Here is a 19,791-nt window from a genome sequence, read left to right on the forward strand (position 1 = left end):
TATTTCTTGGATCCCTGTGCAAAATCCAGACCTTGGAATAGCAACTAGAGAAAACTGATTTATGTCAAGACAGTTATTTGAATATACCCGAGTGTTGCTAGACACCAACTACAACAAAACTAATGTTAATTTTTAACGGGCTTTCAGCTATTCGTTACCCACGGCTGGGTACCTCTGAAAACTTTGTTAGTAACGGTTGTATAATGAATGCTACATTATGTTCCAGTGAAGGAGCACATACATTTTGAAGAACGTCCAATGCATTCTTGAAAATGGTCATCCAGTTCTATTGTATATACCCGTGATGGCGAACCTATGGCACACAGGCCATAGGTGGCACAGAGCCCTCTCTGCAGGGAAGCCAGCCATCGCCCCAACCCAGCTCCACCACGGAAGGGCGTGTGCCTCCCGCCAGCCAGTTGGCCTTCTAGTCTCTGCCGTGCATGTGCAGAACCAGTGGTGCAATTCAGCTGGTACTGGTAGCAGTGGCGGCAGGAGGCTCTGCCCACCTGCCCAGATGTCATCACATCCCATTTTTGGCGGTGTGCATGCGTGGAAGGTCCTGTGCATGTATGAAGGTAGGGTGTGCGCTCACATTTGGGAACCGGTAGTGAAGGTAAGTTGATTCGCATGTTTCAGGAGGCCCTTTCATTGCATTTTGGGGGTTCTTCTGTTACGGATATTCTAAAAGGAACACCCGCTCACCTATTTTCAAATACCCCTGAAAGCACAAAAGAAATGGAAAACCAAAGATGTGCTGGGAATGTAATTTTGTTATTAAATGTTTCAATTGCACTGATAAATCTTGTTGCTTGAGAGCTGAAATAAGGCGGCAGAAGGTCACTTTATTTGACTTCATACGGAACCCGGGAATAACAAGGATCAACCAAAGCCCTAACATTCCTGTATGTTGCAGGAATATCGGAAAAGCTCAGGAGGATCTTCAGTCAACATTGCATACGTGCACACTTCAAACCCGAGAATACCCTAAGGCAGAAGATGCTTGACCACTTGCCCAAGGATAAAACACCCAGACGTAAAGTGAGCAACGTGGGATAGGCAGTACGATGCAGGGAGCCCCGTGTACATTGGGGGAACAAAAGAGCCACTTCACAACACGCGTGGCGCAACATAGGAGAACAAACCCATCAGGACTAGATTCAGAGACCCACCTGCATTTGAAAGACAAAGGCTGCTCTTTTGAAGACAGCAAAGTCCACATTTTGGGCAGAGAGGACCGATGGTTTGAAAGAGGGGTCAAAGAGGCCATCTAGGACAAAATTGAACAGCCGTCTTTCAATGGGGGTGGGGGGGTGGGGATTGCACCACCCATCTCCAGTCTACAAGACGGTCCTTCCAGCAGTTCCAAGAAGCCTCCGCAGTCATTTGCACCACTCAGGTGTCCCTGAGGACACAAGAGAATCCTCCAAGTGGCCTCAACGACCTTCTCAAAGGATGCAAATGACCAGCTGTCTGCAAGGAGTATAAATCCTTCCATTCCCCACCATCCAGCCAGAGCTGAAGAAGCTTCTTGGATGAGAAGCGAAACTTCTTCAAAGAAAAACCAGAAAGTCCAGTTGCCTCTTGAAAAAGCACCTTTGGGACAACCATGACTTGGATGACGGAGAATCTCCAGCCACATACCACTAACACTAGAGTTTTAGAATTCACCTGACATTTTAGAAGAGCAGCCAGTGCTTGGGGGGCGGAGGGGAGTCAAGGGAGAACGTAGCCTAGAATCATTACGTCTCCACAAATGTTTCAAGTCCAGCCACTCTTGAATTCTGTTAACTCTTATCTAGCCTCAGTTTAGTGCTGGCTATTATTAGTTGACTAGATTTTTGTTTCTAGGGTTGAGCGTTAAAATCTTCTGAACTGGAACGTACGTGTGATGCTTCGCGCCTCACAGCCATGGTATTTTACATATACTCTCGCCACCCAGCCTTCGCTAAAACTTACAAAGACGTTGTTAAGCAATTACTGCGTTTATTTTTCTTGGAAAAGGATTCGGGACAATATGCTCATTTTGTAAGCTACACTGAACCGCCTTTGACCCGCTATTTAAAAAATATTATATTTACACAAACCTCACAAAGGGGGGAAAAAGAAATCCAGCAAACTAAAATGACATCACTTGTGGGGGGGGGAGGGAGGTGGAGGGGGAAGAAATATTCTGTACATTTTACACCCAAGACATGGTTTGAAAAACGCTGAGCTCTAAAAATTGCTTTTACAGTCATGTCTTGCGAAGGGATTGTTTCAACAGTCCAACTTTTCCTGGCGTCCTTTTGTTTTTCTTGTCCTCAAAAGTGTTTTGTGTTTTTTTGACAATGCAGCCAGGATGTTAGTGATCACTCAGCCTCTGTCGAATGTTTCGTGATTTCCCGTTTTCAAATTTCCGCTTTCTGAAAACCGGCTTCTCTTCTGTTGCGTCGCCGAGGGAAGTGACGGTTTTTTCTTTGAAGATGACTTTGGCGTCATCTGGGACTTCCACAACTGGGCCGCTGTAAATCTCCTTACTTGGGAGCTCCAAGTCGACCTTCTCGCTAAAGGAAAATGAAAAATGTGTTGAACAACAGTTATTTGGAAATAAAACTCGCTTCGATGCAAAGTTGTATATAAGTATCTTTTCACTCAAGTCATCTTCTTTTAACGACCCCATAATCCCTAGCGGGGTGGAGTCTGGGCAACTGAATGGAGCTGGAGTGTTTTCTGACCAGATGCCCTTCCTGTCGCCAATGTGGGGTTTTCCCCCCAGCAGATATATTCTCAGCGTGCCCAGAGAAGAGAAATGTCTGCCTCTACCTAGGATCGAACTCTGGATTGTGAGGCGAGAGCTCCACCTCTACGCCATAGGACCAGAACCTGTCAGAACCTGCTGGATTTCACCCGTGGTCTATCTCTATCATCTATCTCATTTATCTCTCTTTCAATTCCATTCCATTCCTCCCCTCCCCTCCTCCTCGTCCTGCCACTCCCCTTCTACTCTACTCTTTCTAAACCACCCATCTCCCGTACAGCTTCCTCCCTTAGGCAGGATGGCATTGTAAATGAAGATGACACAAATGGATGGTCTCCTCCCCCTGTGCAGACCTACTAAGCAGGTTCCTTGCAGAGACAATTATATCTTCAGCCACCTCAGTTCATATTGCAACTATTAACCAGGAACCAGAAAAAAATATACAAGACAGTGTAATTTGGACACTAGGATTATCGGGATCACGCCGCCCAAATGTAGCTGATCCCTGGCTCCCAGGGGGATAAAGCAGGACTTACTATGCATCTTCTTCCGTGATTTCCTCCCATTTGCCGAAGGAGACGGGCTTCCGAGACGAGGAGGAGGAGGAGGAGGAGGTTTCTGGTGGAACAGATGAGCTCTTCTTGCGCTCGTGTTTCACCTCCTCCCACTCAGGTTTCACCTCCTGCCACTCCCCGTAAGGGCTGATCTTTTTTGGTTTGTAAGGCTTTTCTTCATCGCTGTCTGTCTTCCTCTGGGAAACAAGAGAGGGAACATCCCGTTTATGCAGTGATGTAACAAGCAGATTTTCTTTCTTCTTCTAATCAGGCTAAACTGAAGCAGGCTGTTTGCTGCTTGCTGCAAGGAGGCAAACTGCAGGGAGGCAGAGGCAGATTTTTTCCCCTTCCAATGAGGCTAAACTGAAGCAGGCTGTTTGCTGCAAGGAGGCAAAGGCAGATTTTTTCCCCTTCTAATGAGGCTAAACTGAAACAGGCTGTTTGCTGTAAGGAGGCAAAGGCAGATTTTTTCCCCTTCCAATGAGGCTAAACTGAAGCAGGCTGTTTGCTGTAAGGAGGCAAATTGCTGGGAGGCAGAAGACCAAATCAAGTCCAAAAACACCAGGGAGTTTGTGGAAGTCTGGCTCTCAGAGAAAACAGTTATCAACAGGCACATTTACTTACCAGTGAAAAGAGACAGCCAAAACCTCAAGAAAGGGAACAGTGAGACCAAAAGACCCCCTTGCCAACTATCAACACTGAGATAATCAGGGATTAACACCAAGACTAATTCTAGGCCAACAATCAAGTAAAGAGTAAACCCCAATCAAGGAATGTAGAAACCTTCATAGACGGCCAATCTGGGAAACACATAAAAATCATACGGTATTAATATTTATTACCTGGAGGGAAAAAAAAATATTACCTTTGGAGATTCGTCTTTGCTGGCCTCGTCAGAAGAGTTTTCATCTGGATCATTCTTTATTGAAAAAGACACGAAACCTTCGGGCTTCTCCCACGTCGATACTAAGTAATAGCAAAAAAATGTTATATATATATATGAGTCCGGTCTGGAAATTAGCTTTCTGAAAATCTGAAATGTCAGAAGTAGAACCCAACACCTAAAGGCCCTAACACAGTGATGGGGAAACTTTTTGGCACACACACACGCTCATCGGGGCCGCACTCCGGAAAAGCCAAACTTCCGGGTTCTACCGCTCATGACAATCAGTTGGCTGGTGTGCATGCGCAGGCCGGTTTTCGGCACTGCCGCGTGTGCAAAGGACAGCTGATCATTGCACGCGCCTGTGCCCCAGAAACCTGGAAGACAAACAGGTGAGGCTGTGTGTGCCACATTGGGCACAGGAGTCACAGGTTCGCCATCACAGCCCTAAGATATGTTTCAGTGGGACCAAATTAATAAATTAAATGCTTTGTTTCACATTTCACTAACATAAGAGGCCCTCTTAGACCCCTATTAAAACTGCTGGACCCTATCAAAAATCAAGGCTGGTCCCCTGTAGCTAATTTTCTGTTATTTCATGTAGTTTTACAACACCTTTTAAAAACAGAGCCTCAACATATAAAGTCAGCAATGCAATAAATGTAGAAGAACAATCTCTAAAAGTAAGAAGCAGCACCAACATGCCAGAAGTAAGGATTTAAGACTGCATATTGTAGACACCGGGGAAACTGAACAAATAGTTTATTAATAGGAAGGAATGGAAGGAAGGCAGTAGAAAGGAAGGGAGATAGGGAAGAAAAGGAAAGGAGGGAAGGAAAGGAAGGGAGAGAAGAAAGGAAGGAAGGGAAGCGAGAGAGGAAAGGGAGGAAAGGAAGGGATGGAAGGAAGGGGAAAGGAAAGAAAGGGAGAGAGAAAAGGAAGGAAGGGAGGGAAAGAAGGAAGAAAGGGAAGTGAGAGAGGGAAGAGAAAGAGGGAGGGAAGGAAAGAAATGAAGGAAGGAAAGGGAGAGGAAAGGGAGGGAGGGAATGAAAGGAAGGGAAGGAAAGAGAGAGAGAGGAAAAGAAGGGAAGGAAGGGAGGAATGGAGGGAAGGAAGGAAGGCAAAAGAAAGGAAGGAAAGGAGGGAAGGAAAGCGAGAGGAAAGGGATGGAGAGAAGGAAAACATTCCTATCAATGGTTTCTGGGTGTAGGAAGATTGGATGGGCCAAATCCATTGTGGAAGCCATTTTGTGAGCGCAATTAGGCAAATTCTCAAAATTCCCGAATGTGTTCATTGTGTCCCTATTTTAGGGACCCGCAGAAACACATTTGGTGTCGAAGAGATGTGGCTTTGGAGCTTCAATAGCAGCCCGAGTAAAACCTCTCACCTCCAGTCTCCGGGTTATAGTAATAGGTCTGACCCTCATCATCGGTCCCTTCTATCCAAGCGGCTTCCTGAAAAACAAAGGCTAAATCAACCAGGCAATAAAGGCTAATTAAAGTCTCTCCCATTTCCCACTATACGCCGATTTTATTTTACCTCGTCTGAGGTGCCGTAAAGATACATTTATATTTAAAAGGGAAACATCATCACTTAGCCACTGTAAGCTTCCTCCCTTCTTGGCAGTAATAAAATTCAATTCTTGCAGAATTCAACACAGTGGCCCCCCTACATCAGGGGTGTCTAAACTTGGGAACTTTAAGACTTGTGGACTTCAACTCCCAGAATTCCCCAGCCAGCCATGCTGGCTGGGGAATTCTGGGAGTTGAAGTCCACAAGTCTTAAAGTTCCCAAGTTTGGACACCCCTGCCCTACATAATGCCATTAAAGGACTTCACATAAGCTTCTGGCTGATAAATGCATGAAGATAATTGTACTCCTAATCATATCCATTCAGAAGAGATGCAAGTAAACTAATTTTTCCACAAATTGAGAATGCAATTTAAATAAAGAAGACACATTTTTTGAGATACCTATAATAGTAAGAAAGGATTTAATTACCGTTTCAGAATTCCAAGTGGTGTCCTGAAATCCTTCTGGCTTCTCCCACTGTGATTCTTAATAATAATAGAATTATTTTTTTTAAAAGACTTTAATTTGGGATCCAGGAAAAAAAAATCATTCATGCAGTATTAGATATAGAATAACAGAGCCGAAAGGGACTTTGGAGGTCTTCTATCCAACCCCCTGCTTAGGCACCACTTCAGACAGTTATCCAACATCTTCTTAAAGGCTTCCAGTGTTTGGGGCATTCACAACTTCTGGAGGCAAGCTGTTCCCGATTAATTGTTCTAACTGTCAAGAAATTTATCCTTAGTTCTAAGTTGCTTCTCTCCTTGATTAGTTTCCACCCACTGCTTCTTTTTCTACCCTCAGGTGCTTTGGAGAATAGTTTGACTCCCTCTTCTTTGTGGCAACTCTTGAGATATTGGAAGACTGCTATCATGTCTCCCCTAGTCCTTCTTTCTATTAAACTAGACCTACCCAGTTCCTGCACCCGTTCTTCATATGTTTTAGCCTCCAGTCCCCTAATCACCTTTGTTGCTCTTCTCTGCACTCTTTCTGGAGTCTCCACATCTTTTCTACATCCTGGTGACCAAAACTGAATGCAGTCTTCCATGTTTGGCCTTACCAAGGCATTATAAAGAGGTATTAACACTTCACGTGATCTTGATTCTATCCCTGTTGATGCAGCCTAGAACTGTGTTGGCTTTTTTGGCAGCTGCTGCACACTGCTGGCTCCTATTTAAATGGTTGTCCACTAGGACTCCAAGATCCCTCTCACAGTTACTACTGTTGAGCAAGGAACCACCTATACTGTACCTGTGCCTTTCGTTTTTCTTGCCTAAATGTAGGACCTTACTTTTTTCACCACTGAATTTCATTTTGTTAGATAGTGCCCAATGTTCAAGTCTGTCAAGATCCTTCTGAATCTTAAGCCTGTCTTCTGGAGTGTTGGCTAGCTTGGTGATATATAATAAAAGAATATAGAGAGGAAAAATAAATGGCAATTGTAAAATAAAAGAGAAATCTATTGCTAAATATATCATTTTGTGTTGTGTTTTGATGGCAACTTCTACATGATTTATAAAAGTTTAGCTGCAAATTTACCTCCAGATTTCATGTTGTAATAATAGGTGTAACCTTCCGGAGAGAATCCTCGCACCCATTCCTTTGTTTCACTGGATGAAACTCCCTTGATTTGCTTTTCTATTTCCTTCTTTTCTTTTTCCTTCTTTTCTTTTTCCTTTTCTTTTTCCCTCTTTTCTTTTCTCTCTTTTTCTTTTTTCTCTTTTTCTCTTTTATCTCTTTTCTCCTTCTTTTCTTCCTGTTTTATCGGCAAGGAAGGCTGTCCTACAGGTTCTGAGACACGGAGTATTAGATTTTTTAAGGCCCATCTGAGAAATTCTAAGAGAACCTCATAGCTAGACAACTAACCCAACCGTTTGAATATTGAATATTAGCTGATAACCCGGTGTTGCCCAGGTATTTATTTATAGGTGGAAAATGTCTGGACCAAACGTAATTTCTGATGTTGGATTTCCCCCCTTACCAATGGGAGCCATGTGGAGTACTGCGAAGCCGTTACCATGGCAAGTCCACTGTGCTGTACAGTAGAAGCCATCTTTTGGCAGTACAGTAGAAGCTATTTAAAGGCACAACAGGCTGCATCTTAACACCCTCCCCCCGAAGGGTGTCTTACCCCCCCCACAGTATTTTGTTTCCAAAGAGTAAGTCATCTGTGTACCAAGTTTGGTTGGAATTGCTCAAGACAATTCCAGAGTTATGCTGGAACACAGGCACACACAGAGAGTCATTTACATACATATAGAAGATTCAATTTCAAATCTCTGGAACTCTAGCAAGGCGGGCTAAGTGGAATATGGTGTAATTCAACTAACCAAGTTCGGCTAGACCCATGGATCTTCCCTTAAGACTTCAGCCATGTGTAGCTAGTAAAGGTACTATCTGCAAAATGATACCAAACTGGAATATTTTCACAGGTAGTCCTCGACTTACGACCACAATCTGAAAACCAAAACTTCGGTTGCTAAGTGAGAGACATTTGTCCAGTGAGTTTTGCCCCATTTTACGATCTTTCTTGCCACGGTTGTTAAGTGAATCACCGCAGTTGTTAAATTAGTAACCCGGTTGGTAAGTGAATCTGGCTTCCCCATTGATACGGCTTGTCGGAAATTCGCAAAGGGGGAGTCACGTGACCACAGGACACTGCAACTGTGCTAAGTACGTGCCAGTTGCCAAGCATCCGAATTTTGATCACGTGACCATGAGGAGGCGGCAACGGTCGTAAGTGTAAAAAACAGTCATAAGTCCCTGTTGTGGCCTCCAGCAGACGAATGAGAGGAGGAGGCGATGATGTGGGAGTCAGGGTCAGCATAGGGGGAAGAAGGAATGGAGCTGCGAGAGAGAGGGAGAGAGAGAGGGTGGTGGTGGAGCCTGGGCTGTCCATCAACCCTCAGATGGAGAGTCAGCAGCCCTCAGGTCTGGAGGTGGCTGATGAGGAAGAGGAGGAACAGCTGGGTCCAGTGTCTGACCTGCGGATGCACAGAAGGCAGAGAGGAGAGGAGAGCAGTGGAAATCTATGGACCGGTCCTTGGGACGGAAGAGACACTGCTGCTAGCGAAGCCCCACCCTAGCTCTGGGGATCAAAGGCAAGGGGCGGAGATGAATAGGTGTGGCAGACAACTACTCATCTCCCTGCTGGACAGACTTGCTAGCCTGGGGTGAGAGAGAAACTTTTTGCTGGGGCTGCCGGCACCCCAATAAAGGAATCATCAAGTTCACTTCAGAAGGTTTATCCTGCTTGGGGAGCTGGGTCAGAACAAGCAAACCTTGAGGTCTAAGAGAAAAAAAAGTCGCCTATTAAGAGTATGAGAGGCTAAGGGTATCATTGATTTAACTTCAGAGGGATTGTTGTAGTTGGAGAACTGGGTGAGAACAGACCCTTTTCTTTCAGCCCCATTTTAAACGGTCACTAAACGAACAGTTGTAAGTTGAGGACGGCTCTTCCGCCCGATAGTCTTGGGTCCTACCTGCCTTCAATCCGAGCCTTTTCAAATCTTCCTGGTAGGCCTTTGTGGCCGCTTCCTCCATGGCTGCAAACTCCTTTGCCATTTTTGCATCCTCTTTCGCTTTGTCCAGACTTTTCTGCTTAATCTGCAATTTAAAAAGAGGGTGGAGCAGGTACACGTGACGCAGGGTTTAAAAAAAAACAACATTCCGTCCAGGTTCAAGGAGGTGGCGTCACATTACCTCGCTAATTTTCTTCGCCACATTTTCCTTGTGGTTCTTTCCTCTCTCGTGGAAATCGACGCTCTATAAAAAAAAGGGAAGAGACGTTCCTAAACTAGAGAAAAATAAACTTTACAACTACGTGTAAACACTGAAGCTAAGCACCTCTCCTTGAGGCAGCTAAGGTAAATATTTCCACCTTCAAACCCTGTTGGAAGAACATCTAACCTGACCAGGAATGCTTTCAATGCCATTTTATTCCTGCAGGCATGTTAGGTGATTTTAAAAGGCTCCCTAAACCATATAAATTTGTGTTTCAGCTCTTAAATAAAGGTGACACTGAAAAGAACAAGCAGAGTTCCAAATTTAACTCCAAGAATCCAGATCCAACTAAATCTGAAGATATTAAACATTAAATACACAGTAAAGGTAAAGGTTCCCCTCGCACATATGTGCTAGTCGTTCTTGACTCTAGGGGGCGGTGCTGATCTCCGTTTCAAAACCGAAGAGCCAGCACTGTCCGAAGACATCTCGGTGGTCATGTGGCTGGCATGACTAAATGCCGAAGGTGCACCGAGCGCTGTTACCTTCCCACCAAAAGTGGTTCCTATTTTTCTACTTGCATTTTTACGTGCTTTCAAACTGCTAGGTTGGCAGAAGCTGGAACAAGTAATGGGAGCTCACCTCATTACGTGGCGCTAGGGATTTGAACCGCTGAACTGCCGACCTTTCTGATCGACCAGTTCAGTGTCTTAGCCACTGAGCCACTGCATCCCTATAAATACATAGGCAGTAGTCTATATTGCCTGCATTTATTCTACTCTGCCAGACACAAGAAAAAGGCCAGGAAACCAACAACATATCAAATGTTGGTCCTCTGATGAAAGCTTAAATTTAAAATGTTAAAACTGAAATCCCAGGGCTTAGATTTAACCAAGTTAAAAGTTCATCATACCGGTTTGTTGTCTGCTATCCAGCACTTGCAATAATTGCAGAATTTCTTGGGCTGAGATTTCCAGTAATCAGCCCTGGAAAAAAGAGATATTGGAAAGAAAACGGTAGGACTTTGAAAAAAGAAAAGAAACATGGAAAATTGACGGTAGAGAAAGATGTCCCTCAAGTTTATGCTTTTTGGTTTTTTTGTTGGATGTAATGTGATGGACATGTATTTATCCCAAGCATGTTTAAACTCAGTTTCTGATTGATTGACTCATTATCTCCAATGGAAGTTGGTTCTGAGTTGCTTCCACTGCTTTTTCTGTAAAGCCATATTTTCTAACATGACTTTTGAACTTCCGTCCTGCCAGTTTCAGGTTATGCCTCCAAGTTTTTGATTTTTGCTTAATATTGAAAATACTGTACTTTTTACTATGTATTACACTGTATTATATTAGGCTGCTATTAATTATATTACATTATGTTAGGCTATTACATATTATATATTATATTTTTGGCATATTATATTACTGCTACATTATATGTTATGTTATATTATATGACATTTTATTATATTGCATTATAACATCATTATATTAGGCTACTATTTTATTTTGTTATATTAGGCTATTACATATTATATTATTGGCATATTACATTACCAGTATATTAATATAATATAATAAATATAATGTAATATATATTATAGTTATGTTACATTATACCATATATACTATATTATAATATAATTATATTAGGCTATTATATTACTTTGTTATATTATGCTTTATTAAGCTGTTATTAAATATTATATTGTGTTAATATATTAGGCTGCTATATTAGGGTATGATATTATAACGTTATATTGGGCTATTATAATTATATTTATATGATATATTAGATTACATTATATCATATCGCATATAATTCTATTAGGCTGTTATATTGTGTTATGTTATATTATGCTATATTAGGTTGTTATTACATATTATATTATATTATGCTAATATTATATTAGGCTATGATATTATGTTATATTGTATTAGGCTTTTATTGTATTTAGGGTATATATTATATTATATTGATTCTAATCTATTGTATTATATTACATGAGCTTATATTATGGGTTATTACTATGATATAGCACAAATTATAGGATAAAGCAATTCTAGGGAGAAATACACCGGTCAATTATTGTGAAGCCATGGAAGGAGCGGATCAACGGTCTCCCTCGGGGGAAAGTCTCCCCCTTAACCCAATTCAGGAGTCGGGGGTGCGTGTGGGTGAGGAGGGCCGGGGATCGGAGCCCCCGGAGGCCGGCGGGGAGACGGGGACTCACATGGCTTCCCTTCCCCGGCGGAGGAGCGGACGCAGCGGCCGATCAGCCGAAGCAGGAACTGGGCGCCCGCGGAGGCGGCGCGCTTTGCTGACGTCACGCCCGCGCCACGCGCGGTAGGAGGGAGGCGGCGGAGAAGGACGGCGGCCTGGCGGGGCCAATCCAGGGCGGCGTTCTCGTCCCAGAGGCGGAGGGAGGCCGGCGCTCGGCGGCAGCGGCGGCGTCTCGGGGCTTTCCAGGCCGGGCTGGCTCGGAGTCCTCGGGCCGGGAGGCGGCGGGCGAGTCGGCGACGGGTCTCCTTCCTCTCGCCTGCCTCTGCTCCGCTAGGCTCTCTCTCCCCTCGACACAACAGCCCTGCGAGGTAGGCTGGGGCGGACTTTGGGGGCGGGAGAAAGCGGGAGGGCGGGGTGGAGGAGAGGGGATCTCAGATGGGGGGGCTGGAGGGCCGGACCCCCATGGGCGCTACTGGGGGGGGGGCACAGAGGCCCCGAAGGAGCATTTTCAAAAGACCCCAAAGACCCCAAATCTCCCCCTTCCCCCCCATGCCTGTCTGTGGGATTTACTTGCACATTAGAAGGGCTTCTTTCCTTCCTTCCATCCGTCTTTTCCTTCTCTCCATCTCTTCCTTCCTTCCTTCTCTTTCCTCTTAACTTCGTTTTCCTTCTTTCTTTCCTTCCTCTTAACTTTCCTTCCTTCCTTCCTTCTTTTCTTCCTAAATTTCTTTTTCTTCTCTCTGCTTCCTTCTTTCCTTCCTTTCCACTGCTTGTCTTTTTTTCCTTCCTCTCTTTCTCTCCCTTCTCTTCCTCCCTTCCTTTTCTCTTTCCTTTTGTCTTGACCCTTACCTCTCTTTCCTTCTCTGTCCTTCTTTCCTTTCTTTCTTCCATCCTTCCTTTCCTTCCTTACTTTTAACTTCTCCTTCCTTCCCTCCCTTCCTCTCTTCCTTTCTTCCTTCGCTTTCTTTCCTTCCATCTTGATCCTTCCTTCCTTCCTTCCTTCCTTCCTTCCTTCCTTCCATCTTTCTTTACCTTCCTTCCTATCTTCCTTTTCTTTTCTCTTAACTTCTCTTTCCTTCATTCCATCCTTCCCTCCATCTTTTCCTTCCCTCCATCCCTTCCTTCCTTCCTTCTTTCCTTTTCTCTTTCCTTCCATCTTGATCCTTCCTCCTATTTCCTTTCTCCCATCCTTCTATCTTTTCCTCCCTCCCTCCCTCCCTCCCTCCCTCCCTCCCTCCCAAGCTGCCTAAAACTCCTCTCCCTCCTGGGAATTTCAGGCTTTAACTATCCACCCGCAGGAGAGGAACTCCCCAATTTTCCAGCCTCCTGGAGCGATTTCGCAACCACCTAGATTAGTATTTCGCTTATAAAACCCAAAACATTGCAATAAATCCATGCCGGAGAGATGGAAACCAAAGCCCGGGAGCCTGAGACCTGCGTGCATCTGGGTTAACCATTTGCTGTAACCATGGTTTATGGAACTATGGCCTGCTTTAGACATCATACCGCACTGATCTCAAACCAGTCAGGCCGCATGGCTTTGTGAGTCTCTGATTCAGGCTGTTGGGATCTGACTCACGAGAAGACAAAAGGGTGGTGCAACTGAAAAATAACATTTTTGCATTTAGAAGTTGGGCTGCCCCTTCCTTACAATCTCTTTGCCTGCTGAAATTTGGGGTTACGGCTCTTCAGTGGCCGACGGTTTAAAACGACTTCTTCCGCATCTGAGAACAAGCACGCATGCTATTTCTTCTGGTGTAAATTTGACATATTTAATTTTATCGTGTTTTGTTCCGATGCTTCTTGCTTTGCCAAAAGACCAACCTACCAGCCACTCACTCGCTACGAAAGTCAGAATTTAGCTCAAGGGGAAAAAAAGAAGAAAAAAACCCCACCATTAAATCTTGTTTTCACATGACGGAAATGCGTCACCCCTCTAAGGACTCCGGTTTAGCCAAGGAACTTCTGCCTTTCATTAAAAAGGTGACTTTAACTTAAAACCCAGTTCCTAAATTTGGGATTTTTCAGTATCTGAAGCAAGACGGCTTGTAAGCCATGATTTGAAGATGTCTTATTTCAGTTAAAACGTGGTTCAGAGCCTCAGTTTATTCAGATAGGGTACAAAGTAGGTAGTAAGCTGTATATATACGGTAGTCAAAATAGGATAATTTCTTTTTAAATTTAAAATTGTTCTGCAAGTGATGCTTAATTCTTGCCAGTTCATCCCTTAATGGTAGTTTAGAGTTCCGTGGCAAAGATAACCCTTAATGACAGCATAATATAGGTTGTCCTCAACTTATAACATTTTGTTTAGTGACCGTTCAAAGTTACAACAGCATTGAAAAAAGTGATATGACTGTTTTTTACACTTAATGAGTATTGTACTCCCCGTGGTCATGTGATCAAAATACAGACCCTTGGCAACTGGCATGTACTTATGACTGTTGCAGCCTTCTGAGGTCATGTGATCCTCCTGTCGACAAGCAAAGTCCATAGGAAAGCCAAGTTCACTTAACAGCCGTGTTACTAACTTAACAACTGCAGCAGTTCACTTAAAAACTGAGACAAGAAAGGTCGTAAAATGGGACAAACCTCACTGAACAACTTGTCTCGTTGAGCAACAGAAATTTGGGGCTCAATTGTGGTCGTACGTTGAGGACTACCTGTAGAATAGTTTGAAATAAGCATTTTATTCTTCACGTTGTCATTGAAGCTGCGTCTGGGCATGTTAAATGAAACACTCAACTCAAAATAATGAAAAGGTTTCTAACATTTGATGGATACTGTAAAACGGCTAATTATGAGAAAGCATTCTAATAAGCAGTGGGAATTACAGATTGTGGGGGAATATAATGTGCCCTCCAGGTTACCGTGTATTCCACCAGCCACGGGCCCAAGGTAGGGGTGGGGGGGTAGCAATTATCATCCGGGACGATCTGGCACCGAGAGAATTCACTGTGTCGCAGACATCTGGTTGTGAGTCTCTGGGCGTAAAGTGGGGTCCAGGGAGTCAGTTGGGCCTGTTGATAGTATACCTGGCTCCCCGCCATACATCAACGGCCCTGCCCGAGCTCCTCGAGCGGATCGCGGAGATGGCGGTTGAGACCCCCAAACTACTAGTGATGGGGGATTTCAACCTGCCGTCAACGGGAAAGGCATCCGAGGTAGCCCGGGAATTCATGGCTTCCATGACAGCCATGGGTCTGACTCAAGTAATTCAGGACCCCACTCACGAGCGAGGCCACATTCTGGATCTTGTGTTTGTCTCCGACCAGTGGACGAGTGATCTGGGAAGAGGGCATTTAGTCATCACGCCCCTGTCATGGTCAGATCACTCACTTCTCCAGCTTGACTTCCCTGGCGCTACTCCCCACCGCGGGGAGGCGGAACCAGATTATCCCAGATGGTTCCGCCCCAAGCGCCTGATGGAACCGGATAGGTTCCAGGCTGAGCTTGGGCCATTTCCTGCTGACCTGTCCCGCTCCCGGGCTGAGGACCTGGTAGCCGCATGGAATAGTGCGGCTGCCGGTGCCTTGGACCGGGTGGCGCCTTTGCGGCCTCTCCGACGGCCACGATCGACTCGGGCCCCCTGGTTTAACGGGGAGCTAAGGGCGATGAAACGCCTTAGGAGACGCCTGGAGAGTAAGTGGAGATCCTCCCGCTCCGAAGCTGACCGAACACAGGTAAGAGCCTACATAAGGACCTACCTTGTGGCAATAAGAGTGGCCAAACGTCAGTATTGTGCCACTCTTATAGCGTCCGCAGAGAACCGCCCTGCTGCCCTGTTTCGGGTGACCCGCTCCCTTCTGTCACAGGAGCAGCGGGACCCCCCATTGCAGGGCAGGGCAGAGGAATTTGGAGAGTTCCTGCAGGATAAAATCGATCATATCCGGAGAGGTTGGACCCACTCCAGTGCTCCAGTGGGGACGTCCGAGACTAGTCTTGAGAGACCATGCTGGGAGGAGTTTGACCCTGTTGTCATCAAAGATTTGGACAGGTTGCGCGGGCGACTGCGGGCCACCACATGTTTACTGGACCCGTGTCCCTCCTGGTTGGTGCTGGCCTCCTGGGAGGGCTCACGAGGCTGGCTACTGGGACTGGTGAACGCTTCGTTGGGGGAGGGCCGGATGCCGGCCGCCTTGAAAGAGGCGGTGGTCAGGCCCCTGCTCAAGAAGCCTTCTCTGGACCCAAAGGAACTAGCAAATTATCGTCCTGTCTCCAACCTTCCTTTTTTAGCAAAGGTTGTTGAGAGTGTGGTGGCTCAGCAGTTTCCGCGTCACCTGGAGGAAGATGATTATCTAGACCCGCGCCAGTCTGGCTTCCGACTCGGTCACAGCACGGAGACGGCCTTGGTCGCGTTGGTGGATGATCTCTGGAGGGCAAAGGATGAGGGTTGTTCCTCCATCCTTGTTCTATTAGATCTCTCGGCGGCCTTCGATACCATCGACCATGGTATCCTATTGCGCCGACTGGAGGGGTTGGGGATTGGAGGCACCGTGCTACGGTGGTTCCACTCCTACCTCTCTGGCCGGAGGCAATGTGTGTTGACGGGGGAGCAGAGGTCGACCGCAAGGCCCCTCATTTGTGGGGTCCCACAGGGGTCGATTCTCTCGCCTCTCTTGTTCAACATATATATGAAGCCGCTGGGCGAGATCATCCGTGGTTTTGGGGTGAGTTACCATCTGTACGCTGATGATACTCAGTTGTACATTTCCACCCCAAACCACCCCAACGAGGCTGTCGAAGTGATGACCCGATGTCTGGAAGCCGTACGGGTCTGGATGGATGACAGCAGGCTCAGGCTCAACCCCTCCAAGACAGAGTGGCTGTGGTTCCCGGCTTCCCGATTCAATCAGCATATTCCATCGCTGACCATCGGGGATGAGCAATTAGCCCCGGTGGAAGGGGCGCGCAACTTGGGCGTCCTCCTTGACGATCGGCTGACCTTAGAAGATCACGTGGCGGCCGTGGCAAGGGGGGCGTTCCACCAGGTTCGCCTCGTGCGCCAGTTGCGGCCCCTTTTGGACCGGGAGGCCTTGCGCACAGTCACTCACGCGCTGGTGACGTCCCGCCTGGACTACTGTAACGCTCTCTACATGGGGCTCCCCTTGAGGTGCGCCCGGAGACTGCAGTTGGTCCAGAATGCAGCCGCGCGGGTTATTATGGGGAGATCGAGATTCTCCCATATAACACCTATCCTGCGCGAGCTGCACTGGCTTCCTGTGACCTACCGGGTGCGCTTCAAGGTACTGGTTACCATCTTCAAAGCGCTCCATGGCACAGGGCCTAGTTACCTGCGGGATCGCGTCCTGCCCCATACATCCCTGCGACCCACTCGCTCACACAGGGAGGGGCTACTCCGGGTGCCGTCCTCTAGAGAGTGCCTGGGGACGGTGCCCAGGAGTAGGGCCTTCTCTGTGGTGGGCCCTACCCTTTGGAATGACCTCCCCCCAGACATCCGGACAACAACCGATCTTCGCTCCTTCCGTATGAAGCTGAAGACCTACCTGTTTCGTCAAGCCGGCCTGGCATAACGTTACTATCTTGCCACCCCAGGTCATTTTACAATGGGAAATTTTGTTTTTAATATTTTTGGGGTTTTAAACTTTGTAAGTATGCTTATTTATGGACTTATTTTTACCTCCTCTGCACGATTTTATGGTGCTATCTTGATTATTGCTCTGTACGTCGCCCCGAGTCCCTGTGGGGAGAGGGGGCGACTAATAAGTTCAATAAAATAAATAAATAAATAATAAATAATATGTGTATGTGTGAAGTTAAATGTTACAGATTTTCACTCACAGTTATCAAAATGATGTGAAGTGTTAATACCACTTCATAATGCCTTGGTAAGGCCACACTTGGAATACTGCATTCAGTTTTGGTCACCACGATGTAGAAAAGATGTGGAGACTCTAGAAAGAGTGCAGAGAAGAGCAACAAAAATGATTAGGCGACTGGAGGCTAAAAGATATGAAGAACGGTTGCAGGAACTGGGCATGTCTAGTTTAATTAAAAGAAGGACTAGGGGAGACAGGATAGCAGTCTTCCAATATCTCAGGGGTTGCCACAAAGAAGAGGGAGTCAAGCTATTCTCCAAGGCACCTGAGGGTAGAATAAGAAGCAATGAGTGGAAACTAATCAAGGAGAGAAGCAACTTAGAACTGAGGAGAAATTTCCTGACAGTTAGAACAATTAATCAGTGGAACAGAAGTTGCCTCCAGAAGTTGCTCCAACACTGGAAGTTTTAAGAACATGTTGTCTGAAGTGGTGCAGGGTTTCCTGCCTGAGCGGGAGGGGGGGTTGGACTAGAAGACCTCCAAGGTCCCTGCCAACTCTGTTATTCTGTATTCTAATTGTCAAAATGAAAACTAGCCAATATTGGTTAGAAATAATAACAATGGCTAGTTACCAAGTCTTTGGCTACTTACCTAAAGCTTCGCGTACATTGCTAATCATAAGAAAATAGTTAGATTATTAACCTTTTTCTGCAAGACTTACTGAGGCAGATAGAATGCAGAATCTCATTCCTCAGATATAAGGTTTTACTAGATTGCTCTGTTTCCTCCTCTTGATCTTACGTTGCCTTCCAGCTCTTATCATTCCATATTCTGTATTCTGTCTCCCTCTGTGTATCCCCTAATCACACCATATAATATCTCCACAATGTCATAATGTCATATAGATTTGTAGGGCAAGCTGTCTGTTGAGCGATACCCATTCTGCTAACAAAACAGTTGTGCATTGTTTCAGCTCTGTTTCCAAAGAGGCCTAGCCTTTTTTATTTTAATGACCTTATCCCAAGGTCAACTTTAAAGATAAATATATGCTAATTATATTTTCAAAACAATAAAAAAAATGTACACTGTGATAAGGGGAAGTGTATTGTCTCACAAAGCTTCACAAATAAACTATTTACTGGTATCTGAACACCAAAACTGGACGTTAATCCTAGCATTTATTTTATGGCTGAAAAAAATGAGAATGTATTCCTCCCTCCCTATCTATCTATCTGTCTATCCACCCATCCATTCATCTCCTTCCTTCCTTCCTTTTTCCCTATCTGTCTGTCTGTCTATCTACATTCATCCATCTTTGTCTTCTTCCTTCCTTCCATCCTTTCTTTCTTTTTGTTTATCTATCTATCCATCCATCTCTTTGTCCTCTTTCTCTCTTTCTCTCTCCCTTCCTCCCTATCTATCTATCTATCTATCTATCTATCCATCCATCCATCCATCCATCCATCCATCCATCCATCTCTTTGTATTCTTTTCTCTCTCTCTTGTAGGAAAGCTTATATATACCATGGAAGAAAAAAAACCCTCTATTCTCCAGAGACTTAATTTTCTCAGATCTGATCCCATTCTCTATCCAGATGTTAATATGCATGTAAAAGTCCTATCGTCATCCTTAGCCCATAATTATATATTTTGTGTCTGAATGACTGCCATCAAGTGGATAACTGTATGTATTGAACCATATGGATTTAAATTTAAGCTGTTTTTTACATTTCATAAGCAAATACAGACTGGTTAATTTCCTGGTATGTATTGTGAGCTCATGGAGCAGCCTGTGCAATCACGAAAGCTGATTTGAATAGCCAGGAATGTGCGCATAATTTAAATACTTGAAATTTTTCAGGACCTCTTTACGCTAAATAAACCCGGTGTTTAAAGTATTGGGATTACGAAATTTTATAAGCTTTCATTTGCATGAAACTAAACAATTTCATTGTTGCAATAGTTTAGCTGTATTGTTTGTTAAAAATTAATTTGAATGGGGCAGATATGGTTTTAATTGAGTGTCACATAACACCGTTTCAATAATAATAAAATTTTGCCTACCAAACATCTGGAAACCAGCCCTAGCCAACAAACGAACACCACCCACCACAAAAGCCGTTACAATACAAAACAACAATGCACACACAGCCAGCACCAATCAGCACCAATCTACCAATCATGATACAACCACACAACCAATCATTCCACTTACTGAAACAAAGCCAGCACCCCATCCCCTTCCACCAAGATTTACAGAAAGACGGCAGCTCCGTTCCCATTTTAACCCCACGCTTGAAGATGGCAGGTGAGATC

General features: G+C 45.1%; 2 protein-coding genes across 2 annotated transcripts in view; one reads left to right on the forward strand and one right to left on the reverse strand.

Annotated features, from left to right (window-relative positions):
• Positions 1-1,966: 1,966 nt before the first annotated feature.
• WBP4 (WW domain binding protein 4) lies at positions 1,967-11,830 on the reverse strand. The gene is made up of 10 exons (XM_081948707.1): positions 11,706-11,830; positions 10,386-10,458; positions 9,452-9,514; positions 9,232-9,355; positions 7,289-7,540; positions 6,179-6,234; positions 5,565-5,631; positions 4,160-4,260; positions 3,277-3,491; positions 1,967-2,546 (listed from the first exon to the last, which is right to left on the reverse strand). Coding segments are annotated over exons 1-10 (1,155 nt in total). The 5' UTR covers positions 11,708-11,830; the 3' UTR covers positions 1,967-2,344.
• A 58-nt stretch (positions 11,831-11,888) lies between these two features.
• Positions 11,889-19,791, forward strand: part of ELF1 (E74 like ETS transcription factor 1) — a 77,791-nt gene continuing 69,888 nt past the window's right edge. Inside the window, exon 1 of the mRNA XM_081948703.1 lies at positions 11,889-12,063. The gene's annotated coding sequence lies outside the window, so the exon portion shown is untranslated. The remainder of the gene's footprint in view (positions 12,064-19,791) is intronic.

Source organism: Natrix helvetica (assembly GCF_964273705.1).
Source record: "Natrix helvetica genome assembly, chromosome: 3".
Lineage (NCBI taxonomy): Eukaryota > Metazoa > Chordata > Lepidosauria > Squamata > Natricidae > Natrix > Natrix helvetica.